This window comes from Pavona decussata, unplaced genomic scaffold, assembly GCF_977016875.1.
Source record: "Pavona decussata unplaced genomic scaffold, jaPavDecu1.1 SCAFFOLD_195, whole genome shotgun sequence".
Taxonomy (NCBI): domain Eukaryota; kingdom Metazoa; phylum Cnidaria; class Anthozoa; order Scleractinia; family Agariciidae; genus Pavona; species Pavona decussata.
This window is the reverse complement of record NW_028145604.1, coordinates 255,001-278,070: the sequence shown is the minus strand read 5'-3', so window position 1 is coordinate 278,070 and position 23,070 is coordinate 255,001. Positions and strand designations below refer to the sequence as shown.

Sequence of the window (23,070 nt, the reverse complement as noted above, 5' to 3'; positions counted from 1 at the left end):
CAATAATAATAATAATAATAATAATAATAATAATAATAATAATAATAATAATAATAATAATAATAATAATAATAACATTGCACGAATCCACTCAAGGTGGATTCGTCGGTTCCTTTGATGCACCATGATCCGAATGATCTGAGATCACAAATGCGTTTTTAGATTCTCCAAAAAAAAAAAAAAAACACACCCTAAGAACAGACATTTTGCTGATTAGTGTCACCATTGGGAATTAAGGATAATTAGGACTCAATTAGATGATGATGTCATAAAACTTGCTATTACAAGTAGCACATCAAGTACGGACAAACTAGTCTACCTCTGTTCAAATGCTGGATAGTAAAAAGCGTACAAATCCGACTGGTGTTCTCGGGGATAAACCAGAGAATTCAGACAAAGATGAAGAAGAAGAGGTGGATTCATCTGGGTAATATGAAATAATTGCACTTTGCATTTGGTGTAACTAAAATTTAGGATTCGTATCTTATTCTTCAACATCTATATGTTTACTCATTTCATTTCCTTTCATCCTCTTCTCTTTTGTTAACTTCATTTTGTGTCACGTGATCTACCTTGACAACCATAGCCTTCTCTTCTTGGTAACCTTGCAGAAAGAAACGAATCACTTTGTCAGTAAACACTGCGGTGAAGCACAAGATGCCACAGCAACAGGAGTATAAACTAGCGCGATTTGCGAAATGTGGACCACCTTCAATGTCCCCAGAAGAAAAAGTACAACAAGAGAAGGGATTTATTCTTGATGCAGTAGCGGTGAGCACGCTTTCGGACGATTCCGGCCGGGCGAATCCGAAAATGGCGACTGCTATACCACCGTATAACGCGCAAAAGGACAGGCACTCTAAAGGGTATTTTGAGAAACCTGTCGTTAAAAAGCTTTTAAAACAGACAGAGCAGGTACGATTGAGTAGTATTTTGAACTATTGTAGCTGTTTATTTTATCAGAAATGGAATTATTTGAGCTTTAATACTTTCTAACCTTAATCTCAAGTTACGCTTTATCGGAATTGTTATCCCTGTTACATGATACCCCGGGCATGATACAATGACTTTCATATGGTATTATTGTAAATCCTAGTCTGAAATGTGACTATTGTGTGAAATGTTTGTCCCAACTTCCAAAACAGAACCAAATAGTACCACAGTAAGCTTAACTTTAAACTAAATAATAATTTGATTTCCAATTATTTTTCAGGAACCTCCTGGTGACTCAATAAGCGGGAAGCAAATGGACAAATTTTATGGCAAAGGAATGATGGGTACATATATCAAGCTCCGCAACAGTGCAGGGGCTGGTAAGTTTTTGCTAATTTAAGCAGTCTAGTTATTGTTGAACACGCATCAACCAGACAAAATCCTTCCCACCCCACCCCACATAAGTGACACTCCTATACCTGCCAACTTTTTCTAAGTCAAACGCGTGAGATTTTTGTCTCGTCATGACCAGGATTTCCGAAAACGTCCGAGCCACTCCCGAAGATTTTTCAAAGACTTCCGAACGTTGCCGAAAATGTCCGACAATATACCGATGACCTTTGAACACTTATGATTCAAACGGATTGTAGACATTTGAAAGCTTTTGCGATTTTTATAAGGAGCAAAGAAATAATACATAACAAATCTGAAATGAAGTGAAGTTTTTTTGGAACAAATTGTCCGGATTTGTGAGTCAGGCGTGAGAAATTGGAGAGACAACACCATAAAAAATGTATATTTATAAGAGCTTGTCAAAGTTAATGAAACGTTAAGATTAAACCGATATGAGAAACCACTTTCACCTTTTTTTCTGAGAGAATTTTGTAATTTATCAGGAACAAAACCTGTTTCCCAGGAATCGTTTACTTTATTTTCACTATGTTATAAAAGAATTGGTTCATGCTTTTAGCTGTGCGTATATCGAGTTATGGATGCACTTGGGAAGTTTAGAGAGCACTCAAGAAGCTAGAGTTGCTCTCGGCTACACCTCGAGCAACTCTTACGCTTCTCTCGTGCTCTCCAAACTTCCCGCGTGTATCCATAACTCGATATACGCACGCTAAGCATGAACCAATTCTTAAACATGTTTTTTTGCATTTTATATTTGTTTTGTCTCACTTCAAGGGCACTCAAAAAATCAAGTTGGTGGTCATGGATTATTCATGGAAAATATTCCTCCTCTCAATGGATATCATGGTTCTTTTGGTTTTCGAAGAAACACTCCTTCACTTCGGCAATTCCCATCAGTCTTCACAGGTTAGTTTATTTATAAACTTAACAGCTGATTTGTTATATTATCACTCATTTATCACAGGAACAACTAACTTAAATGCCAAGCAGTAGTTGCAAGGATAAGCTTTGAGCTACCAACAAATTTCAATCTGAACTCTGGATCTTTCAAGGGACCATCCAACGTCCCAAGTATTATGACCATCAACATCTAAAAACAGCCATAGCTGACAGTCACATTCTTTAATTTACACAGTGTGAACCCATGTGCACTTTCATTGTGAAAAGTTTGTGTGGCCATGTTCTTCAAAGCTTCACGACAACCCTTAATCCTTCGTAGATCACTTTTTTTCCTATCACCTTTGCAATAATTATTTGAAAGGGAGATGTACAGTAGGAGAAAGATTGCTTGTACATGTACATGCAAAATGGATTTCCATTTTTCCTTTCAGGAAAAATTGACAGTCGTTCCCTGGTCCCATGACAAGTCTAGCAAAGTCACAAGTGTCAAAAGCTAATACGTCTGTTGTGTTCCTGGGCAACAGACTCAGTTCTGGTACACCTTTAATGAGTGTGTGAATGAAATTTTATGCCTAGAAAAATATTGATATTTTTATGCCCAGCTGTCAATAGCACCTTTACTATGTAGTATTGCATACTGTACTGTACTTAGAATGTTGCAAGACCTGAACAACTTCTCAAGGTTCTCTCTGCACACATGTACCACTGTACAATTATTTATGTGATTCCTGTTGATAGCTAAGGTTCTGGAATGATTACCTCATCCTAGAAATGAAGTCTTGTCATCACCCATGACTGGCACATGCATTCCTGGTGCATTTGTCCAGACCTACATGAATGGTTTTTCAGAACCAATAACTTTTAGGATAACTACAACATCTGTATTGAAGAGAACCACTTTTTTACAAGATAGATCATGGACAGTATATCCAACCTGGTTGCTTCACATTTCCTTGCCAATAACCTGGTTTTCTTTTTGTGCATACTGAATTGTGTCACACAGGATGACTGTCCCAGTCATGTTGTTAATTTATTTGACGTTTTAACTTATTTTTAAAATGATTCAGACCAAGTAGGTTGTAAACCAAGGTTTAACAAGTGTGGAAATAAAACCATTGAAATTGTTATCATCTGCTTTACTGTCTGTAGACTTTGGTGTATGTGCATATCATAATTAAGATTTGCTAGTTGGGCTGGGGGAGGGGGGGGGTTGAAATGTACTAATTTGTACTAAAATGTACTAACGTTTAGAGGAGAATATAACCAGGTTGGTGGGGGGGCAGGCCGCTGACTGATTCACATTCATCCAGACATATAAATGCTGTCATGGGAAGTTGTCCAAAGATGTTTTTACTGAAAACAAAAGCTGCATGCCAAAAACATAAAATAATTCAGTCTTTGTGTGGTTACATAATTTTTTATACTGTACATAATTTCATGTAGTATCACTGGTAACCTTTCACCACTGAAACCAGCACACAAACTCTACTGTATGCTTCTTCAGGTTAGGTGTGGACATCAGGAGAATCTCACATGAAGTGTGTGTACATTTGAAGCAAGCATTATAATAATTATACACTACTTTTACATGTTGTAATGAAATGTTTTGAAGGTAATTCAATTTTACCTCATGTCAAATTAAAAGTACACTCAAACCTCCTGAAATCAGACACCCTTGTGCACAATAAATTATTATATTAAATAATTTGGAGAGGTATGGAAGTTTATTGATTTTGGCCGGGTCTTTAACTGAGAAACCATTTACATGAGGTGTCCATTTGAGGAGGTTTGATTTTACTTTGATCTCTTACATAGCTGCATAGCAGCTTCGGACATTTAAAAATAAAAATAATCATCCAGGAATACTTGTGGTCCATGTGAGATATTTTGTGCAGTTTTTCTTGCACTTGTAAATGCAATTTTTGTTACACAAAAGCTCAAATGAGAGTCCAAGGTGTAAACTAGTGGTGATTTCAATGTGATTTGTGTGCAATTTGTTGCATAAGAAATGCCTGTCTAAAAATTAATAATGGCTATTTACGGTACAATGTACTACACATAGGCAATTTAAAAACAATGTTAACTTTCAGGCAAAAAATAATCAGATCAAACATCCTCGGTGCTTGCTTTGTAAAGGGGTGGAAAGTGACTTCAAGGAAATTTTTAGATTTGCATCATGATTGCTCTGTTCCACCTTCACCAAGGGAAACTATAAATTACATAGCAGTAAGGATCTAAAGGTGTAACCAGAAACTAAAAGTATAAAAAATTAAATTGAACAACACTCAGTTTATCACACAGTCACTTTTGCTGTTTTTCTTTCCAGTCCATCTATAACAAAAATATCATAAAATTTGTTGTGTGTTGACCAAACCAGGGGATACTGTTTTTTGTTTACTCAATCTCCAGAATACTGGTATGGTTTTTGTTTTTCATCTTCCAGCATTGTCCTGGAGTTTATGTTTTTTGTTTGTTTGTTTTTTCAGTTACATGATTTGTCAGAAACAGAGTGTCTTATTGCAGCTGGATATGCACTGGTTTGAACAACATGTCAACACTAAACGATATTCACTTCACCTTTGCTTTTGGTGAATATTGAAAGGTTTCCAGTAAAAGGGGCATCTAATGCCTTTTTGGCCAAAAAGTTAGAAAATTAAGGACGGTGCCTACTAATAAAGAAGTATTTTTTAGAGATAATTAAGCAAAAATTATTCTAACTGAAGCAGTAAAATACAAAGCAATGTATGGCATTTTTTTCACAAATTGAAGCTTAATTATCTCTGAAAAAATGCATGTTCACCCCAAATTTTCTTTTTGGATACCAAGAGCGCTTGCTGATTTCTGCTTTCTCCGCACAGTTTTAAACTGCGCAAAAATATCCCTGTGTTAGTAGGCACCACCCTGTGTTTGTAGGCACCATCCATAGGAAACCTGAGTATCTTGAGATGCACAGAACGTATGCACAATAACAAAAGTAGGCACCACCCTTAAATGCCCTAATTTGCCCAGTTTTAGCATGCCATATAACACATTTTGAATTTTTTTTTTTTACCAAGGCTACTTAACAAAGAATTTTTACCTCTACTTTCAATACAGCGGCAGTTTATTGCAATTATTAAGTCCTTCAAAATTCAGCCTTTAGACTAAAAGCAAATTATGGATCCACCTTACATACACCAAATCTGCAGTGCAAACTAAAACTGGGTAAGTTAAATGTTTTTCTCGCCTTTTGGCCAAAAACATGGTATACATTGCTTTGGAAGGAAACCTTGCTAATTAATCCAAAAACAACAATTATTCTTATAAGAACCAACATTCTATTTAAACAGAAGATCCAACACAAAATCATGTAACTAGGTACTCACTAGTGTGATGTAACTATATATAACGATAAAATGAATATTTGTCCAGCTGTGTTGAATTAACAGAGATAATCCTGAATAATTTTAATGTTTCCTCAATCATTCAATAAAAAGGTTAAAAGACGACAAGTGGATGATTAAGTATGATTATATCAAACTATTAAAATATGCTGACTAGCAGTGCACTGTAAAGGACATCCTGAAGGAAAATTCCCCCTTGCCAATCAACAACATAAAGTGAAATGAAAATTACCAGTAATGCAAATACCTGTCTTCAGAATTATCTCCAAAAACTGCTTCAAACTTTGAAAACTAGGTGTGTGTACATGTAAGAGAATGTCGTCAGCAAGTGCGACAAACCAAGGGAATGCTCACTTATCTTTAAATCTCTCCTCAGCTGATTGAAACTGAAATGTGCAAGGAGCTGAAAGCATTTATCGCTGGAAGATTTTCTCATTCATGTAGATAACTATAATGATCTTCATTACTTTTAAATTTGACTGATATTGATTGGCCTGCCTGCACAAAATCACAGTTTGCCAAGTACAATGTACATATAACACTTGGCACGTTAAAAAATAGACATGGCGCTTCCAGTCACACCTCTTGATTGACACATCTCAAGGTATCGTTCTTCCTCACGAAGCGAATTCAGCAATGTGTTCATGTCATTCACGACCATGTTACCATTTCCAACAAACTCTGACACCCCACCATTGTCAGTTGATAGTAAGCCAAGCCCTGCAACCATTGCATCCTCATAATTTTCCACGTCAGAATAGTTTTTCTGTCCTGGTGCCTCCACTGAAAAGTCATATGCACCATTTTCAGACATTGAGGGGTAGAGAACAGTTTGCATATCAGGTGGATTATGCTGTTGCACAGTTCTACACCGAGGTGGACCCCAGTACCCATCTTGAGGATTTCTTGTAACATGCGGTCCATTTGTCCCTGAGGGTGACAGCTTTTCATTTGGGATAACTGTTTGATGTTCATGACTTGGAATTGAAGGGTTTTCTTGTGGTGGGAAGAGTGGCTGGGGTCGATGATGCACAGTCTGTAAACTAGGTTGGTGTGACTGTGATTGCTGCACTGCCTGTTGTTCCTCAGGATATGGGTAGTGACACAATCTTTGTGTCTGCTGTGGAGGTGGAGGTGAACTGGATTTATTCCCTGAGGGAGGGTGTAGGACAGTTGATTCTACCTGTACCTCCCCCTGGGGATTTAGGTAGGCATCAAACTCTTGTGGATCTACATCACCATACATCAGTTCTGTCTCATTTAAATTTGGCATAGGTGTTGCTTCTCTGTTAGCAGGCCCACTTGATGGTTCAAGCCTCATTAATGGTGCCCTTGCTTGTCTAACAGGTTCACTACTACGGCGCACCTCTCCCTTGCCACTATTCGGGAGGTAGCTTCCTGAACTGTCAGCCTCGCAGATGACTGTGTCGCTTTTTCTTCTGCTGGAAGCATCACTGCGCATAGGTGGCTGTGGTAACAAGTAGGATGATGGTGGGATCTTGTGAAACATAGGACTTCTAATAACTGCCAAGTTTGACTGGCTTCCATATCCACTACTATTACGGCTCAACCTATTATAAGGTGCACTTTGGTTGCTGCATGTGCTGGTTTCACTTGTTCTGCGTAGAGGGTCATCACTGGTATCAAGAGGATGTATGTGTGGTGGTCGACAGTGCGTGGCAATCCCTGTTGGAACTGGAAGAACAGATCCATTGTTGGCATAGTGAGGGATGACTTCTTGGGGCTGAATGTTTGTGGATGGGAATGGACTTGCACGGCTGGATCGACGGCTTCCATAAGAAGACCAACCACTTTCCTGGCTTGACCTTCTGCTTGCATCACCGTTGAGCTCCACAGACAAATGGCTGCCTTCACTTGATCTGCGTGATGACTGGCTCATTCGACGGTGAACATCATTCACCCATAATGCCACATCCCTTTTGCGACCATCAATCTTTGGGAGAGTGACACTCTGGGGTTGTGGTCTAGCCTCAACGGACTGAGCTGTTGTGACATTACCACTTTCAGCAGTCTCCCATTCTCCTTCCAAAATGTCAGGAAGATGGTTGACAAATGGAGGACTTCTTGGGGATAAACCTAGTGTGGACTGGCCAACACTTCTAGGACTGTCTTGGTTTAAAGGAATATCAAGCGCCCCTGAGGTTCTATCACAACTGGAAGAAACTGTATCCACCTCATAACTGCTACCTACAAAAGTCTGTGAGCAACTTCCACTTTGGACGATACTTCCCACAGTGCTGGAACTATCTCTTCCTGGAGACATAGGCTCTTGAAGCTGATTGGTCACAGCACTGGATGGTGATTGTGCAGATTGTGAAGTGTTGGATACATGTTGGCCTTGTCCCTTCTCTGAGGATACATTCCCCTTCTTGTCAGGATTTGATGGTGGCTTCTCTCTGCTTCCTTCTGCTTTTAGCTGTTGTAGACAAGATAACATGCAACTGTTAGATGGGGTACCTAACACAGTACAAGCACAATTTCAACATCCAGTTTACATTTATTGGAAGATCAAGTGGAAAATTTAAAAGTGTTAACACTATCTCACAACAACTTAATTTTCCTTTCCTTGCAAAGGCCTTTTTCAAGGATATTAATGGAAAAGACAGAACTAGAAACAAGTGATTTAGTTGAAAATATTAATCACTGAAGAGCAGGATGAGAAAGAACAAAAGCATCTCGGTCAAAAAGATGATTGGCTTAGGTCCTCGTAAGGCTCACATTCAGGATTTTCAATAAAACACAACTGTTTAATGTACTTAGACTGTTAGGATCACAGTCATTGCTGGAAAATAACATAATTCCTTTTTTGCATGCTAACAAGCTTTATTCATCCATCTTTAAAAAAAATAAATATACAATGGATTTACATAATTGGATCTAGAGTCAAAAATACACAATCATAAACAAAGGAGCCTTGCTGCCCGCGCCATAAAAGAGTTTGCATGTATTTTGGTTCCTGACCTTGTATTGCTACTGGTCCTGCATGGTGAGGTCTTTTTCAGTCCATGGGTCTTTGCACATCAGTACATCAAAAAGGGCATGGGCATCACAAAAGCCTATCACACATTACAACAATTCTAACATAATAATAATTATTGAGCTTGCAACATACCCTCTTGATTGCCTGTTCTCCATGGACTGTCTTGGTGTGTTTTCTCAGTGAGCTAGGGTCTGTGTATCGTTTGGTGCATCCTGGCACTTTACAAACATAAGGTTTCTGAAAGAAGAAACCTATATTATAACCTATATTTATTGCTGGAAATAGAAGTGCCAAAATAAATTAATATTTCATTAAATTTCAGATGTTTTGGGCTTGGCTCATCATCAGCAGAAGTTATAAGTTGTTGCTGTAGGTTTGTTTTCAACAGCTACTACGTAGGGCTAAGACTGAAACCTCCAATATTTTTGCACGTCTAATTCCCATCAAAGGGTTAATCTTTATTTAATTGTACATTAGAACCACATAGCACAAGAATTTCTTTTTAATTATCATTTATAAATATATATTTACTGGCAGTATTTATGGTCTGTCTAGCATGATCATCTGGGAGAAAGTAGTCACAAACATGACTTTTGCTCAATATAAAGTAAACAAAAAGTGCTGCAGTATAGTTAGAAAGAACCTAACATTCAAAATTCCATACCATCTGCTGGATCACCCCTGCCAGTTTTGTCTGTGGGTATTAAAACTAATCTGACATATGAGCAGTACTGGTATTTCAACAACATTAATATTTCTGTACATAACTGATGTAAACTTACCACAGAGGAATGTGTCCTATTTTGGTGCTTGGCTCTGTCTGACGCATTTGAGAATGCCTTATTGCAGCCTTCTACCTCACACACATATGGTCGCTCTCCTGTATGTGATCTGAGATGGGTCTTGAGGTTCTCAAGTCTGGAGTAAGCTTTAGTGCAGCCAACGTACTAAACAGGTAGATTACAAAAGACTTCTTAAAAATTTGACAATTAATTATTTTTTTTTTGTCCCCTCTGTTTATAGATCTGTATTTTTTTCCAACATTTTTTACATTGCAGTTTAAATCAATATATGCAACCAGGTTAAACAGGAAAAAGTAAGGGAACAGTCCAGTGTGAGGGTAAGAAGAGAAATAAGTCATTGTGACTGTACTGTGGACAGTGACAAACAAATCACATGTTAATAAACAGTAGTTAAACTAATCCCTAACAGCAACTTCTCTCATGCATAACCTTCTGTTAATTATAAGGGAATTCATCCTTGCCCAGATTTTCTTTTCAGAGAAAAGACCTCCACCTCTCCTAGGTTGTCACATTTCCCATCATTCTGGGTGTTGCTTACAATCATTTTGACTGTAGAGGATGTGACAAAACTGATAATGTTACAGTTGCTGTTTGTTAATACAAATGCTTATTTTCCTGCCATTTGTCAGCATGATAGCTTACTCTGCTGGTCACTCTGGGGCAGGACATGCTGAGCATGCATACATACAGTGTGCACTGTGATATTTTAATCTAAGTCAGGGTTCATTTAATCAAGCACACAATAAATCAGATTTCTTGTTTTTACAGGCTAATCACTGGAAGATAGTTGCTGGTCTTGCATCGACTTACATTGCATTTATGTGGTTTTTCTCCCGTGTGTCGGCGCATATGCACAACTAGCATATACTGGGCTTTAAAAGGCTTCCTTTCTCTGGTGCAGGCATCCCAGTAACAGGTGAAGTCTTTGCGGTCCTTTTTGATGTGATCATTGTTGACATGTTTAACAAGATCATCTTGTGTTTCACACTGTATCTTGCATTCTTTCCAGTGACAAGCCAGGTCACGCTCTTCCTGCTGCTCAGGCTGATTGTCTTCTGGCTCATTATCTGAACCTTCCTGCTGTATAATATTAAATAATATTAATGCTTAATTAAGCTAGCTTAGTAACATACAACTTCCTTCCACTGATCTTTACTTCTCATGAGATTCAGGAATCCATGTAAGTTCAAGGTAATGCCAAAGGAGTCCCTTCTGTACTCTGTTCACTGTACTAAAATGTTAAATACTTTTAAATTAGATCAATGTAAAGACTTAAATATAAGATGAAGTAATACATCAAACACGAGGAAGAGTGTTTCCTCCGATTTCCAAACACCGAGAAGTTGGTTGGAAAAATGAGGTGCAGCCAAGTTTTTTTTTAACCAACTTTGAGGTGTTTTGAAATCGGAGGAAACACAGCTGTTTCAAGTGTTTGATATAGCTTCTCAAACTATTGATAATTCTTGGAGAAATTCGAAGCAAAAGTTCAAAAATTTTATGATAATTAAGATCACATTTCCAAACCTCCTTCAAGGTAGTGATTTCCTTTGTTTTCTATTCATAAATTATTAATTAGTTTGAGAATGGTTTTTCTTACATGTAAACACTACAACTATTTATCCCAAATGTGAACTCAAACTCAATTGAACTTGCACCTGAGGTAACTCGATTATATAGATATATTATTGCAAGGTCTTGTTTCTTGGATTGCTGGCTGGGGTCTACAAGTGGAATTTAGTAAAATGATTATGATGTCAGAGTGGTACAAATTAAAACACCAATTTCCTGTAAACCTGATCACTTAATCTAACAATAGAAAATCCATGAATAAATGGCTGTTAATGTCTGGATCAAGATTGAAATATTCCCTCTCGTGACAGAATGCAATTACTATGAAAAGTAGATGCAGGAATAGATCATGAATAGGACAAGTTTTACAGTTGTAATCAACTGGAAATTTTAAAAAAAAAAAAATGTATATGATATTTTCATGTGTGCCAGTGAGTTAGGCCACGCACAGCAGTAGCCGAGTGGTAACTGAAATGGAAACCACACTTTTAGGAATGTGGATTCAGTCTTTGAGCTAGTCTCTGTTAAGCAGTGCTTGTTGCATTCGTTATCAATATTTCCCTCCAACAGATTTGCAAATAAACAAGGGGCTACAGTTTCCAAGTACAGACAGTAGCCACAGAGAAAAATGTAAAAAAAAAAAAAAAAAACGTAAATATCTTTTAAACTCTCTTGAGGCCACTGGGCAACCACAAAATGCTGATTGATTTGTGTCCCAGTAAACATGTAAGACCACAAGAGCTGTTAAAACTGTTTTTGAAATGTTTTCTTTTCTTTACTGTGCTAATGTTTCCTTAGTTTTAATTTCCTTCTGCAGGAAGTTGGTGTTTTCAGTGGTGCCACTCTGATGTCATAGCATTCAAACATGCACAGCCCTCAAATTCTTCTAAAGCCATCTAATCTATTTACTGTCTGCCAGCAGCTTATTAATGGTTTAAAGACAATGGACTGTCTTGATCTAATCAGATTCTCATTAGGTTATTTGCCAGTTTAAAGGGTAATCATAAGAGGATAGACAAAACATTTGTTTCCCCACTGTTATGGCATTAATTAACAGGAATATCACAAAACCTGACCACTGGCAGGGATCAAAGGGCTATTTGTGCAGATTGTGAAGTAATTACTCCCCCTCCTAGAGCAAGGAATTCATGATAATGAGAGGTGGTGAAGTGCAATCCAAGCGAAAAAAGAACATTGTTGACATCAACTTTCCATATCGCCTGACTCCAAAGATTATCTTTAGTTAATCCATTTTGAAACATGGTCGTCTGTTTTTCATTTTTTTCTCAAGACTTAAACAATGCTTGTTTACTTTCTGGGAATTAAACAAAAGACTGAAGGCACGTTCATGTACCCCATTAATGTTTGGCAAATAAAAAATTCAACCTTTGAGGTTAAACCAGAGCTGAAACTGGCTGAAACATGTTCATGAACCACACTAACATTTATTGTTTACCGTCTGAGGTTGATTTGAGGAAACAAAAAAGATTATAGTTAAAAATAATTTATAAGGTGCTCACGTTGTTTGCATTGCATGTGGATTAGAAAGAAGGTCTGTTTAGCACGGTAGGACGTCAAGTGATTTGCTGCTAAGGGAACTTCAAAAGTTTGCCCACAACTATGACAACAATGTGGTGTATATCAAATGTATTTTCCTGTTTTCGTACAGAGTTCACTGGCAGCATTTGGGCAGTAACAATGAAAAAAAAAGTGGAATTCTCTCCATCAGTGTGTAAACATTTATGCAAAACTTTTTTCACAAATCATCATAACAGAGTGTTATCTTTACATAACATGTCACACCCAGATGAAGGTACATGGTTGCTGTTCATCCTGTTGAAGGTCCATCGACATCACTAATGATGTATAACATGACAATTGTCCCTTTACGCATTTCAGATTACTTTCTTAAATATCTTATAAGAACATGAATTTTAATGCCAGACCCAGAGAAGGGGGTACTCCCTGCACCGAGGGGCCTGCTTTCTTTCTTTTTCTTTTTCTTTTTTTTTTTTTGATGTTTTGGTCTGAAAATGAGTACAGCTTTCAACTATTTTTGTCTGAAGTCTGAAGATGGCTATGGTTTTTGGGGGCCAGCTCTGAAAGCAGGTATGGGGTGGAAATTACAGTTTTGGTCTGAAAGGGTCAGGGTTTGGAGAACTGAGGATAAGCCATCCAACATCTGTTAATACAATATAACAGTATACTTTTCAGAAACAGCTAGAGAAAAAAAAATTGTTCAACATTTTGGAAAAGCCATAAGACAAATGTGAGATTTTTCAGCTGCTGAGTTATTTTTCCCATTTCTTTAAAGTCATTGCTTTTTAACACTGGAGTAAGTTGAAAAATGGCATATATTCATACATACATGAATACATTTCTTCTCCCTTGCAAACAACACGAGCAGTCATACAACAGACCACTGCCATAAAAAGGGAATATTTTGCAGTCTATGCATAAGCAGGCCTCTATACACTGAAGTTCAGCAATCAAGTCAAACGTAAGACCACACAGTACAGGCTGATGGTTGCCAACAAGCTTGAAAAAGCTCAGCCTCCCATTTTGTCTTCCCAAAACTCCTTGGCAAATGCAGTACCAGGGACCAAAAGGAAAACTTACTTGGTAATTTTTCTAGGAATGATGATGATTTTTTACTTTTTAGCCTTGTAAAATAGTATTTTTAAATTGAATAATTATGGACGTTATTATTATTATTAATTATTATTTTTATTATTATTATTGTTGTTGTTATTGTTATTATTAGGCCATACCCATGAAATGTTTTGTTTCCCATCCCCTGACTGACCCATTTTTTTTTTTCAAAAAATGAAAAGAAAGTCTGACTTCCTTTGCCTACTTCCCTTTCTTGTGTTTACAAGTACAAAATGCTTTGTGTATGTACAAAGAATACACATGTACAATCAAGTCATGCTTGAATGTATTTATTTATTTGTCAATCTTTATTCTTGCAGCCTTTCTATTTTTTTTTTAACTGAACGATGAACCCACTGTCACAAGAAAGAGGGTGAAGGGAAATGAAACACTGAATGAGGATGGCCTTATTACAATAATTATGATTACCATTATTATTGATGTTGTTGTTGCATTTATATTTCAGATTAGGGCATTTAATATGTCAAATATCCACAATTGTACTTTTTTTACACAAGGTCTAAAACTTTCCCGCCATAAAAATTAAGAAGTTTTCCAACTGCCAGTCGTGGACTGTTAGCAGTATAACAAACTAATTAGGACCAAAACAAGCTCAGTGTAACAGGCAAAGGTGCTGTTCAGTCTCACTTGCATAATTAGCTTGCCCAACTTGATTTTTAAGAAAAATGTTGCTAACAGTCCTCAGTCAAAAGAGCCTTGTCAAGAATTGATAGAGTTGTAACAAAACTTTCATAACAAAATAAGATTTGAACTAAATAGTGTTCAGTTTCTACTGTAGTTACTAAAAAAGGTATTCCTACCTTTATTTCTGAAGCACCAGGTGATGTTGTAGAGTCCAGAGGACAGACGTCCATACTCTCATCCTTACAGCTAACACTCTCTGTTTCTTTATTACTTGACACTTGCGGTGACTCAGAACAACTCATGTCCTCTTGAGTTTCCTCCTTTGTCCCTTCTGCACCAGTTGTTGAGCTGGGCACTGTGTCTCTTGTAGAAGATGGTGTTGGTAATCGGGGAAGGGCAATAGGTGGAGTTGTAATGAGCACATTTCTAGCGATCGGATAGCGTGGTGCCTGTCGTGAACCAGGAGATGTGCAAAATCCAATGGGGCTCAAGTGACCAAAGGACCCTGCTGAGGACACCCTTGTTGGCCCAAGGTACCCAGATAGGGAATCTGGTGAGCCCCTTATCAGAGCATTCAGGTCAATGGACTCAACAGATGAAGGGGTATTGGATAGTGGCCGCTTCCGACTCATTCTTGCTGATAGCCTTGGGCTTGAAAAGCTGGAATGTGGTAGATCTATAACTGTTGACCTCAAGGATGTTGCTGTGGATGGTGGTCCACCATAGTCTGATCCTGGGTTGCGATGCAGAGTGGCCAGATAATCTGCTGGTATGGTAGGTTTTGCAAAGGGCTGATATCCAGGTGGCCATTCTGCCTTGGGGCGAGCAATCTCTGAGTCAGTGTGTCTTCTCTCACGAGAAATGGACATAGGAGGAGCAACTCCATGTAATGGTGGAGGGTGGGAATAAAACCCATCTGGGTGGGGATATTGATAATGACGATAAGGAGAATGGGAAGGTGGAACAGGGGATAAGTGTGGTGGTAGTACAGGGCTGGGGGAATTATGCCAGTGTGGTGCACGGCCAGGATAGTAATGGTTACCATGGGGTGGAGGTGCTGGGATGGATGGAGGGGGGTGGTGGTGTGGTGGTGGGTAGTGCATGTCGTAAGGGTAGTACTCGGGATAGGCTGGTGTATGAAAAGAGTAGTTTGCACCCCACGATGGACCATGTCTGTGGTGGTTATATGTATTATAGCCATGAGCTCGTCTGCCCCCATCAGTTGAAGGAGTCCTGTGAACCGCTGGTTCCCTGTGGTTTATATCGAAAGTTGTTTGGGTTTCTTGATCATGGGCGCGATTCACGGAATTTATCTCAGGTTTGGATTCTTCCATTGTAATGAGCACGCAGTCTAAACAGCTCTCCAAAAATTCCTCTGGTTTTCGCCAGTTGACCTTATGTTCTCCTCGAGACTGTCGGTGCGATTCCGCTAACCCAAACCTCCCGTTTTAGGATAATTTGAGGCAAAGCGGCGGTGGGCCCAAAGATGAATAGGTATCACAGAGAACGACACATGAAATCCAGGCTTGCGTACGCTGGCTGCGACTCGTTTATGTTGTTTCTTCTGAAATAGTAACAATGGAAATATAGCTCCTTGTTTAAGTCATACCAACAAGTCAGACGGATCACAGTTCGCGCAACTCTACAAAGGAACAAATAACGTGCTCATGTTTAAACAATCCAGTTCTTACTTACATGTTAGACAAGAGTGGAGCATATCCTACAACGCTATTGAAGGCGAAAACAATCTAGAAAGAACGAAACAATGCGTGCACTCACCTTGAAACAAACACAAACGCGTCTGTTGCTACTTGGCGCTAAAATAAACTGTGCAGCGATAATCCCTCTGTAAAAGATGTAGAAATTAATTTAAAGGAAGGGGCAATGAAGACCACGAAATTCGCATCCAATACGCTCCTAATCCGTGTGATTCTCTGCGTGTAACGAAAAATAAATACGTGTGGAATCATTCTCTGAATGCATTCCCCTTTGATTGGTAAGAGTGGGTATCGGCTTTCGCCAACCGCAGGAGAGCAATAGGTCAGGAAATCAGGGTATTTTCACGAGAACCGCCGGTTTTGACAGGTCATTGTTTCATTCTATTGGTTTAACTAATACAAGGACTATTCAAGGAGATTTGAGCCAATCTCTTTGGCGGTATGACGCAATATGAGACAAGTTCGGCTCAGTATGAATTTTGGCCGACATGTGATCCGTGGCAATTACGCCCTCCAAGTTCACAGATAAGAAGAAATCAACAGCGTGATTGTAGCAGTAAACACTGCTGCACTGATATGGACCGTTTCTTCGTTTACGCTCGGAAGAAAAAAGATTCGTTCAAAATAGTTTCAATTTCGTCCTAAAATGCCTGTTTTTGTCTTTCCGTCTTGAACAAGAAACACAGGATTATTTTCGGTAAACAGATGAGAAGTGATAGCGTCGTTTTATTGCGATAAGTCCGACAATCTTCGAGTTGGCTTTATCGAAAATAACTTATTGTCGTTGACTTGGAGGGATAACAAACACTCAAGATGTTATGTTCTGAAATCCCAAAACAACATGACCGGACGGACTTCCGTTTGGTACCATGCCAACTTCGGATTTTCGTCCTTTAATAACGAGGAGCTTCAAAGTTTACAACAAAATTTACAAGGCTCTAAATTGGAGATGTCCACTGAGAACTGACTAGAACGGTGTGCGAAAGGCTAGTCTGCGTTCCTTTGGGCGGATCAAATATCTGATAACACCCCGGCCGACTTATAAAACTGACCACGAGACCATTTAAAAGAATGCAACCGAATAGTTTGTTTCCTATATAACTTCCTGTTGGAAACGGATTAATTTGAAGATGATGTTCTTCTTTACAATTTTGATGTCTCCCAGAACTTTGAAAACAACAAGTGGAAGTGGAGATTAGTGTTCATGTAAGTCACGAAACAACAAATGTAAACCTGAGTGGTCGTGTGATTACCATCCCCAATTGTGGGGTTGGCTGTGTTTGTAACCCTTTCACCACCAATAGTCATCGGCCCAGCAAGTCTCCTTTAACTGTTTATACAATATCATTCCTTGACCAAACAAACAGGTCATGGGAGCAAGGAAGCTATCACCAAATATGAAATGTCTTGAGGTTTTGAAAACTTTTCCCGTCCAGAATCATAACGAATACATACCGAACAGTAAAGACTGACTGTGCATGTTGATATCCGGGGGTCAAAGGTGCAATGGCTGCTGCACCAGGTGTTACTTGGGACTTACTTTTGAAGCCGATAAAAATGAAAAACTCAAAAACGTCAATAGTACTTTAATCGCAACTACACTGCACAGCAGACAATGTACAATCCATTAGGTTTATTTTGGTCAACTTTGGCCGCACATCAGTGGCACATATCCATGGACGACGCACTCGGACTTCTCTCGTTCAAACAACAAAAGCAACAAACAAATGCAGCATCATCGGTGTAAAAATACATGTAGTCTGTAACGCTGCCGGATACGAAAAACCAGAAAAAAATCCTTGGGAAAAAACTGGAAACGTACCTCCCCGAACCGATGAATTGGCACCAACTTAGCCTCCTACGCAGACTTTAATTGACTCGTCATGTCACACATTCCTTCCTCCCCCCCCCCCCCCCCCCCGTCTCCCCACTGCGTAGGAGACTAACTAAACTAATCAACAGCCACTCCTCGCACGTAGGCTAGTGTGGGCCTAAAAATGACATCACAAGTACACGTGAAAACACTTTTCTTTATGCACGTCATAGCATAATAACCATAACGCAACTGCAAATAGTCGTTCCCAGCCCCTGCCGGTACCGTGACTTGATTTCTGCCTAATTAATTCGAAACGCTCATGTTCAAACGACAAAGTGCGTTCGTAATTTCAACAGCATTTCACCTATGACAATGAAACCTGGAGAGTATCATGGCTGGTAGTTAAAATCATTTTCATTTAGCGTCGTCTCAAGTTAACAGTGAGTAAGGTGTACATGTTAAACTTATAATATCATGTTCAAATCCGCTGAAGTTTGCTGAATCTCAGTTGACTTTGCTAGATTTTATCTAGACGTGCTTCATGTATCACTCTTGTTCTCTGCAAGGAAACAAAGAAATAGACTGTTGTTAACAATCAAACATAGCATTGTCATACTAAAGTTTCTGTATTCCTTGGCATTTTTTTTTCAGCTATTTTTCTACACCATGGTAGCTTAAATTTGCTGGTCAAATGGGCACGCCCGTGCCACGTCTCTTTGATGACTATGATCATAAGTGTTGTGGTCTGGCTTGGGTTTCTGTACCAACCCCAACAGACAAAATAACAAGACCTAAAAACACCAACAATATAAACCGCCATTTTTTTTTACAGAACATTTAAAAAAGATGTTGATCGGTTAATAACTCACTTAACAACAATAGCGTCAAAGGCGAGGAAAACAACAACAAAGAATTAAAACCAGTTATAAACGCTAGCCTTACCGGGTGGTTCATCTCCTCCAAGAATATTGTTGATCCATGCCTGTCTATACTCCTCTGCTTTTTTAAACCTCTCAGTGTATTTGATTTGACCAAGCGTTGTGGATTCTGTAAAATAAAGATTTGTTCCAAATAATCATCAGTTCATCAGTTTATTGCACGCAGTTGATTGCCTCTTACAAATGGCCAGCGCTAAAATGATCATCTTTAGAAATCATTAATTACCTCCTAAGCTAAATACATAGGTAAATACATAACCCTTTCACTGGTGTATTGGGCTGTACAAGTTTCTTCCACCGACGAGGTTTTTTGCTAAATCCCGTCCCATGCAAGCTATACCTTTATAAAAAAATTAGATGTTATAACAAAACTCCAAAGCCGGCGCTTACTCGCTAGAAAATTAAAACAGGTAGTCCTCAAAATATGTCTCTATATAAACCTTTTGTAGGTTAGGTTAATTTTGTCTATGGAAAGTTAGACTCAGATTCCCTACTGTAAACACAGAAGATAATGTCATCGTTGAGCGAGACTCGAAGCCATGAATGGTACAGATTTCCTCTTTTACGAATATGCAAATTAAGAATACCGATAATCAATGAAATCATTATTCACGTGCGATAGCATCGTGCTTGGCCGGTTATCACATCTTCAAGTGGCTTTCTGAGATTTGCACGACAAGAACAACATCGCCGGATATTCCTGCAAGCAGACACCCATGCAGACGTCAATCAAACACACTCCCTAATAAGAGCTTTCCATAGAAAAGGGAAAGGAAGTAATGGACATTACCGCACTCCGCTGGACGCACTCTGTTATTATCAAGACGAGATTTCCTTCGTTTCGCCGATTGTTTTCGTTCTCTGTCTGTAAATTGTCCTCCACAGAAAGAAGCACATGCGGCATCATTAGTAAACGCCGTCGGCTCGACATCTTCGACGTCGCTTGAGCCTGCTGTTGTCGCCAGGGATTCATCGCCAAGAAAGGCATCAGTTTGTGATGAAGAAGATGAGGGCGCGGACTGTCTAGAATCCTTAGAAGCAGATAGCTCTGTGTCAATCTGGTCATCCTGCAGGGAGAAACGAACAAAGAGTCATAATTGCTATAGGAACAGGGGCTTGATATTGCCACAGCGAACGAACAAAAGCCATGAATCGTTTTAAAATGTCTCGCTTATTCCACTGCGTTCGAGGTCACAGAATTATCTCATAATGAAAAATTAAGCAAAAACGATGAATAGCAGGCGGCCTACGGTCCTATGAGGAAACAAAATTTGCTTGAATGCGAACTATACAGGTGCAATGTTTGCAAGGTTTTCAAATCCAGCAGAATGCTCACAGCGTGCCGGTACAGATTTCAGGCAACTTCTGTGTAGATTCAAAACTGAACTCACGGATAACAAGTGCAGTAAATATCCGTGAAAAATTTGCAAATGGATCCAGCTAAATGGATTTGATACAAAGTAAACATAATCCGAATCTTACCTTCATTACAATTCCTTTTGCTGACTGTTCATCACTTTCGCCTTTTTCCCCATAAGTTTGTTGTTCCAAGTTCTCCACCTCTTCCAATACTTCAGTTTGGTGACCTCGCTCAGTCTCTTGATGAGCACCAGACACACCCCAGGGTGAGTCACCAACTAATCCTGTATCATCCATGACATTGTCTTCAGCTGGACTTGAAGCTCTCTCCTCTTCGTCACTGGTCTCTAGCGCACTGTTTTCAACTTCATAAACGATCTAAAAATTGCGCACGAGTAAACGATGGAATTACTTTAAAAAAATACTCTGGAGGTATTGATGACGATGAGGAGGAGGAGCAGGAGGACAATGATATTAGGGAGTTTTAGCAACGATAACGGCGACGGCGACAATAACGGGCATTGCACTTTTTGGTACTTTTCTTTACCGTCACTGCACGACTGGAACGTAAAATGTCCTGATGGGACGTTTTATTGAGAACTTGGGCGCAGTCTCCAAGAATTCAACTCCTGGAAATTTCACCCGCATTTGACATTTAAAGCGAATAGGAATAACCGCGACGACGTTTGAAAAAAAGAAAATGCAAATTCATTTTAATAGTGAAGTTTTCGAAACCTTCGCCATCGTCGTTGCTAAAGTTCTCCATCATAACGACCACAACAACTATGGCGGAAACCTAACTAGTTAGTTTTAGCGGGTTTCAACAAAGCATTAAAATTATTTATCATGGTAAGAAAGTTTAATTTTGTGAGACTTTTTTCAAAGACAAAGCTTATTACCATGCGGTCCTCGTTCTTTGGCGGATGAATCTCCATTTCTAGCTCAGATGTCCTCTCTGGAGCAACTCTTGTTTTCTTTGCAGCTTGATATCGAACAAATAACAAGACTGCGACGAGCAACAACAGGAGAGCGATTCCCACACTGGAGAGCACAATGACCAACAGGAAGGATTTTGGCTCCGCTATAACAGATAAATGAAAACGAAAACAATAACGTGTCTATAACGATTCTGCTTTGATCGTTGAAAAAACAGAGTCTAAGGGCGCTTTTTTTTTATCCACAATTCTGAAATAAGAATGGTTTGTACGGAATGCTAGGAATAACTCGGATTGTCTGCATAAAAAAACGCCCGGAACGAAGATGTAAGGCATTTCCACCTGTTCTCGCAGTTTACTGTCGACGGAGAGTAGCCATTTTTCTTCATGTCCTCGTCAATCATTTGCCAAATTGCCCTTTTCTTTTACGAAACATCACTGAAAAAAACTCGTCATTTTGGTACAATGAAATTAGAAGCAATGTTTCATTGTGTCCAAAAGTGTAACCTTATTTTTTCTCCGGTAGAGACGTATTTGAATCCGCAGCGCTCATCTCGCCGTCCGCCATCTTGGATTTTCATTCGCAACATTCTGTTCATTCTGCCCCTGGGAGCAGAATGGATGGAATGGCATTCTGTCCATTCCGGAATAGGAATGCGGAATAGAAAAACGCGCGCATTTTACCTTCTGGCCATTCTCATTCCAGAATTGTGAATAAAAAAACGCACCCTAAGCTCAGTAGTGCTGAGAAATCATAGCTGTTAAAAAACTATCCTTTATCAGGTTGATCAGATTGGCCGCTCACAAACTCAGTGCAAGTAGTGACTTGTATAATTAACATTACCTTTACAACTGTTTTTTCCTGGACATAAGGTGGTTTTAGCTTCATATCTGTCCTGCCCACCAAGTGGTACATTGTTTATTGAAGGGTAAAAGAAGATATTTTCCTTTTCAGCATCTGCGCAATTCAGCAAATACTCATCACCTTCTCTGCTATTCCTAAGGGTAGTGGTACAGTGTAGGAATCTCAGCGTCTGTGGTTTATCTTGGGAAGAGTACTGTACTGAAATCCGTGCGTGTTTCGTGTTGATGATTTTAATGGGATTTTTGAAGCGGTCTTTTAATACAACAAAGAAGGCGAATGCTCCCTTTCTTGTTATGTCTGTGTTGATATCTTTAACAGTACTTCGTATAGCGTCAACAGGATCTAAAGCAGAAAAAAATGGTGAGGTCTGTCATCTATCCGATCATGTTTTGCCGTGAAGCTGGAAATGTAGATGACACTTTTTGCGAAAGAGAAATAAATATAAAAATAACAGCTCAAGTTTGTAAGTTAACTTTAATGCCAGCCCACTGCACCAGTCTATTACAGTTTTACGCAGTGTGAAATAATCTTAGTGTCAGCCCACTCTACCAGTTCAGTGTTACTTACACTGTATCGTAATCATAATCTCAATGTCAGCCTACTCCACCAGTCTGTTCATGCTTACACCGTATGATCATAATCTTAGTGTCAGCCCACTCCCCCGGTCTGCTCCTTACACTGTATGATAACATCAGTGTCAGCCCACTCCCCCAGTCTGTTACCTACACTGTATGATAATCTTAGTGTCAGCCCACTCCACCAGTCTGTTACTTACACTGTAGATCACTGTATGATAATCTTTGTGTCAGCCCACTCCACCAGTCTGTTACTTACACTGTATGATAATCTTTGTGTCAGCTCACTCCACCAGTCTGTTACCTACACTGTATGATAATCTTAGTGTCAGCCCACTCCACCAGTCTGCTACTTACACTGTATGATAATCTTTGTGTCAGCCCACTCCCCCAGTCTGTTACTTACACTGTATGATAATCTTTGTGTCAGCTCACTCCACCAGTCTGTTACCTACACTGTATGATAATCTTAGTGTCAGCCCACTCCACCAGTCTGCTACTTACACTGTATGATAATCTTTGTGTCAGCCCACTCCCCCAGTCTGTTACTTACACTGTATGATAATC

General features: G+C 39.2%; 3 protein-coding genes across 5 annotated transcripts in view; 1 reads left to right on the top strand and 2 right to left on the bottom strand.

Moving 5' to 3' along the window:
- The first annotated feature begins 277 nt into the window (after positions 1–277).
- LOC146461555 (sperm microtubule associated protein 1-like) lies at positions 278–4,168 on the top strand. The gene is made up of 5 exons (XM_085086463.1): positions 278–427; positions 612–915; positions 1,214–1,313; positions 2,119–2,250; positions 2,676–4,168. The coding sequence occupies exons 1-5, from the start codon at positions 330–332 to the stop codon at positions 2,705–2,707; spliced, it is 666 nt and encodes a 221-aa protein (XP_084942589.1). The 5' UTR covers positions 278–329; the 3' UTR covers positions 2,708–4,168.
- On the bottom strand, positions 3,564–16,269 carry LOC146461554 (uncharacterized). 2 transcript variants are annotated; one of them, XM_085086419.1, is made up of 6 exons: positions 16,077–16,269; positions 14,474–15,939; positions 10,242–10,508; positions 9,411–9,575; positions 8,761–8,865; positions 3,564–8,064 (listed from the first exon to the last, which is right to left on the bottom strand). In XM_085086419.1, exons 2-6 carry the CDS (start codon positions 15,629–15,631, stop codon positions 6,178–6,180), a joined length of 3,582 nt encoding a protein of 1,193 aa, XP_084942545.1. In that variant the 5' UTR covers positions 15,632–15,939; positions 16,077–16,269; the 3' UTR covers positions 3,564–6,177. The 2 variants fall into 2 exon arrangements, with proteins under 2 accessions (XP_084942545.1, XP_084942544.1); XM_085086418.1 differs by having other exon boundaries at positions 10,242–10,511; positions 16,077–16,268.
- Positions 16,270–17,586: 1,317 nt separating this feature from the next.
- The window catches only part of LOC146461552 (uncharacterized), a 38,536-nt gene continuing 33,052 nt past the window's right edge, over positions 17,587–23,070 (bottom strand). For both annotated transcript variants that reach the window (XM_085086431.1, XM_085086430.1), the window contains 6 exons: positions 21,908–22,270; positions 21,028–21,209; positions 20,252–20,506; positions 19,560–19,836; positions 18,774–18,878; positions 17,587–18,390 (listed from right to left, as the gene is read on the bottom strand). In XM_085086431.1, coding sequence (XP_084942557.1) covers positions 18,371–18,390; positions 18,774–18,878; positions 19,560–19,836; positions 20,252–20,506; positions 21,028–21,209; positions 21,908–22,270 — 1,202 coding nt within the window. In that variant the 3' untranslated portion in view covers positions 17,587–18,370. The remainder of the gene's footprint in view (positions 18,391–18,773; positions 18,879–19,559; positions 19,837–20,251; positions 20,507–21,027; positions 21,210–21,907; positions 22,271–23,070) is intronic.

Bases quoted from the DNA above. Each gene is read 5' to 3' on its own strand.
- LOC146461555 (XM_085086463.1), top strand. From the start codon at position 330: ATGCTGGATAGTAAAAAGCGTACAAATCCGACTGGTGTTCTCGGGGAT. The intron at 916-1,213 runs GTACGATTGAGT...ATTATTTTTCAG, and splicing joins TTTTAAAACAGACAGAGCAG to GAACCTCCTGGTGACTCAAT. The intron at 1,314-2,118 runs GTAAGTTTTTGC...TCTCACTTCAAG, and splicing joins CCGCAACAGTGCAGGGGCTG to GGCACTCAAAAAATCAAGTT.
- LOC146461554 (XM_085086418.1), bottom strand. From the start codon at position 15,631: ATGGAAGAATCCAAACCTGAGATAAATTCCGTGAATCGCGCCCATGAT. The intron at 10,512-14,473 runs GTAGGAATACCT...AATATTATACAG, and splicing joins CTGGTGCTTCAGAAATAAAG to CAGGAAGGTTCAGATAATGA. The intron at 8,065-8,760 runs GTATGTTGCAAG...TGTCTACAACAG, and splicing joins GAGAACAGGCAATCAAGAGG to CTAAAAGCAGAAGGAAGCAG.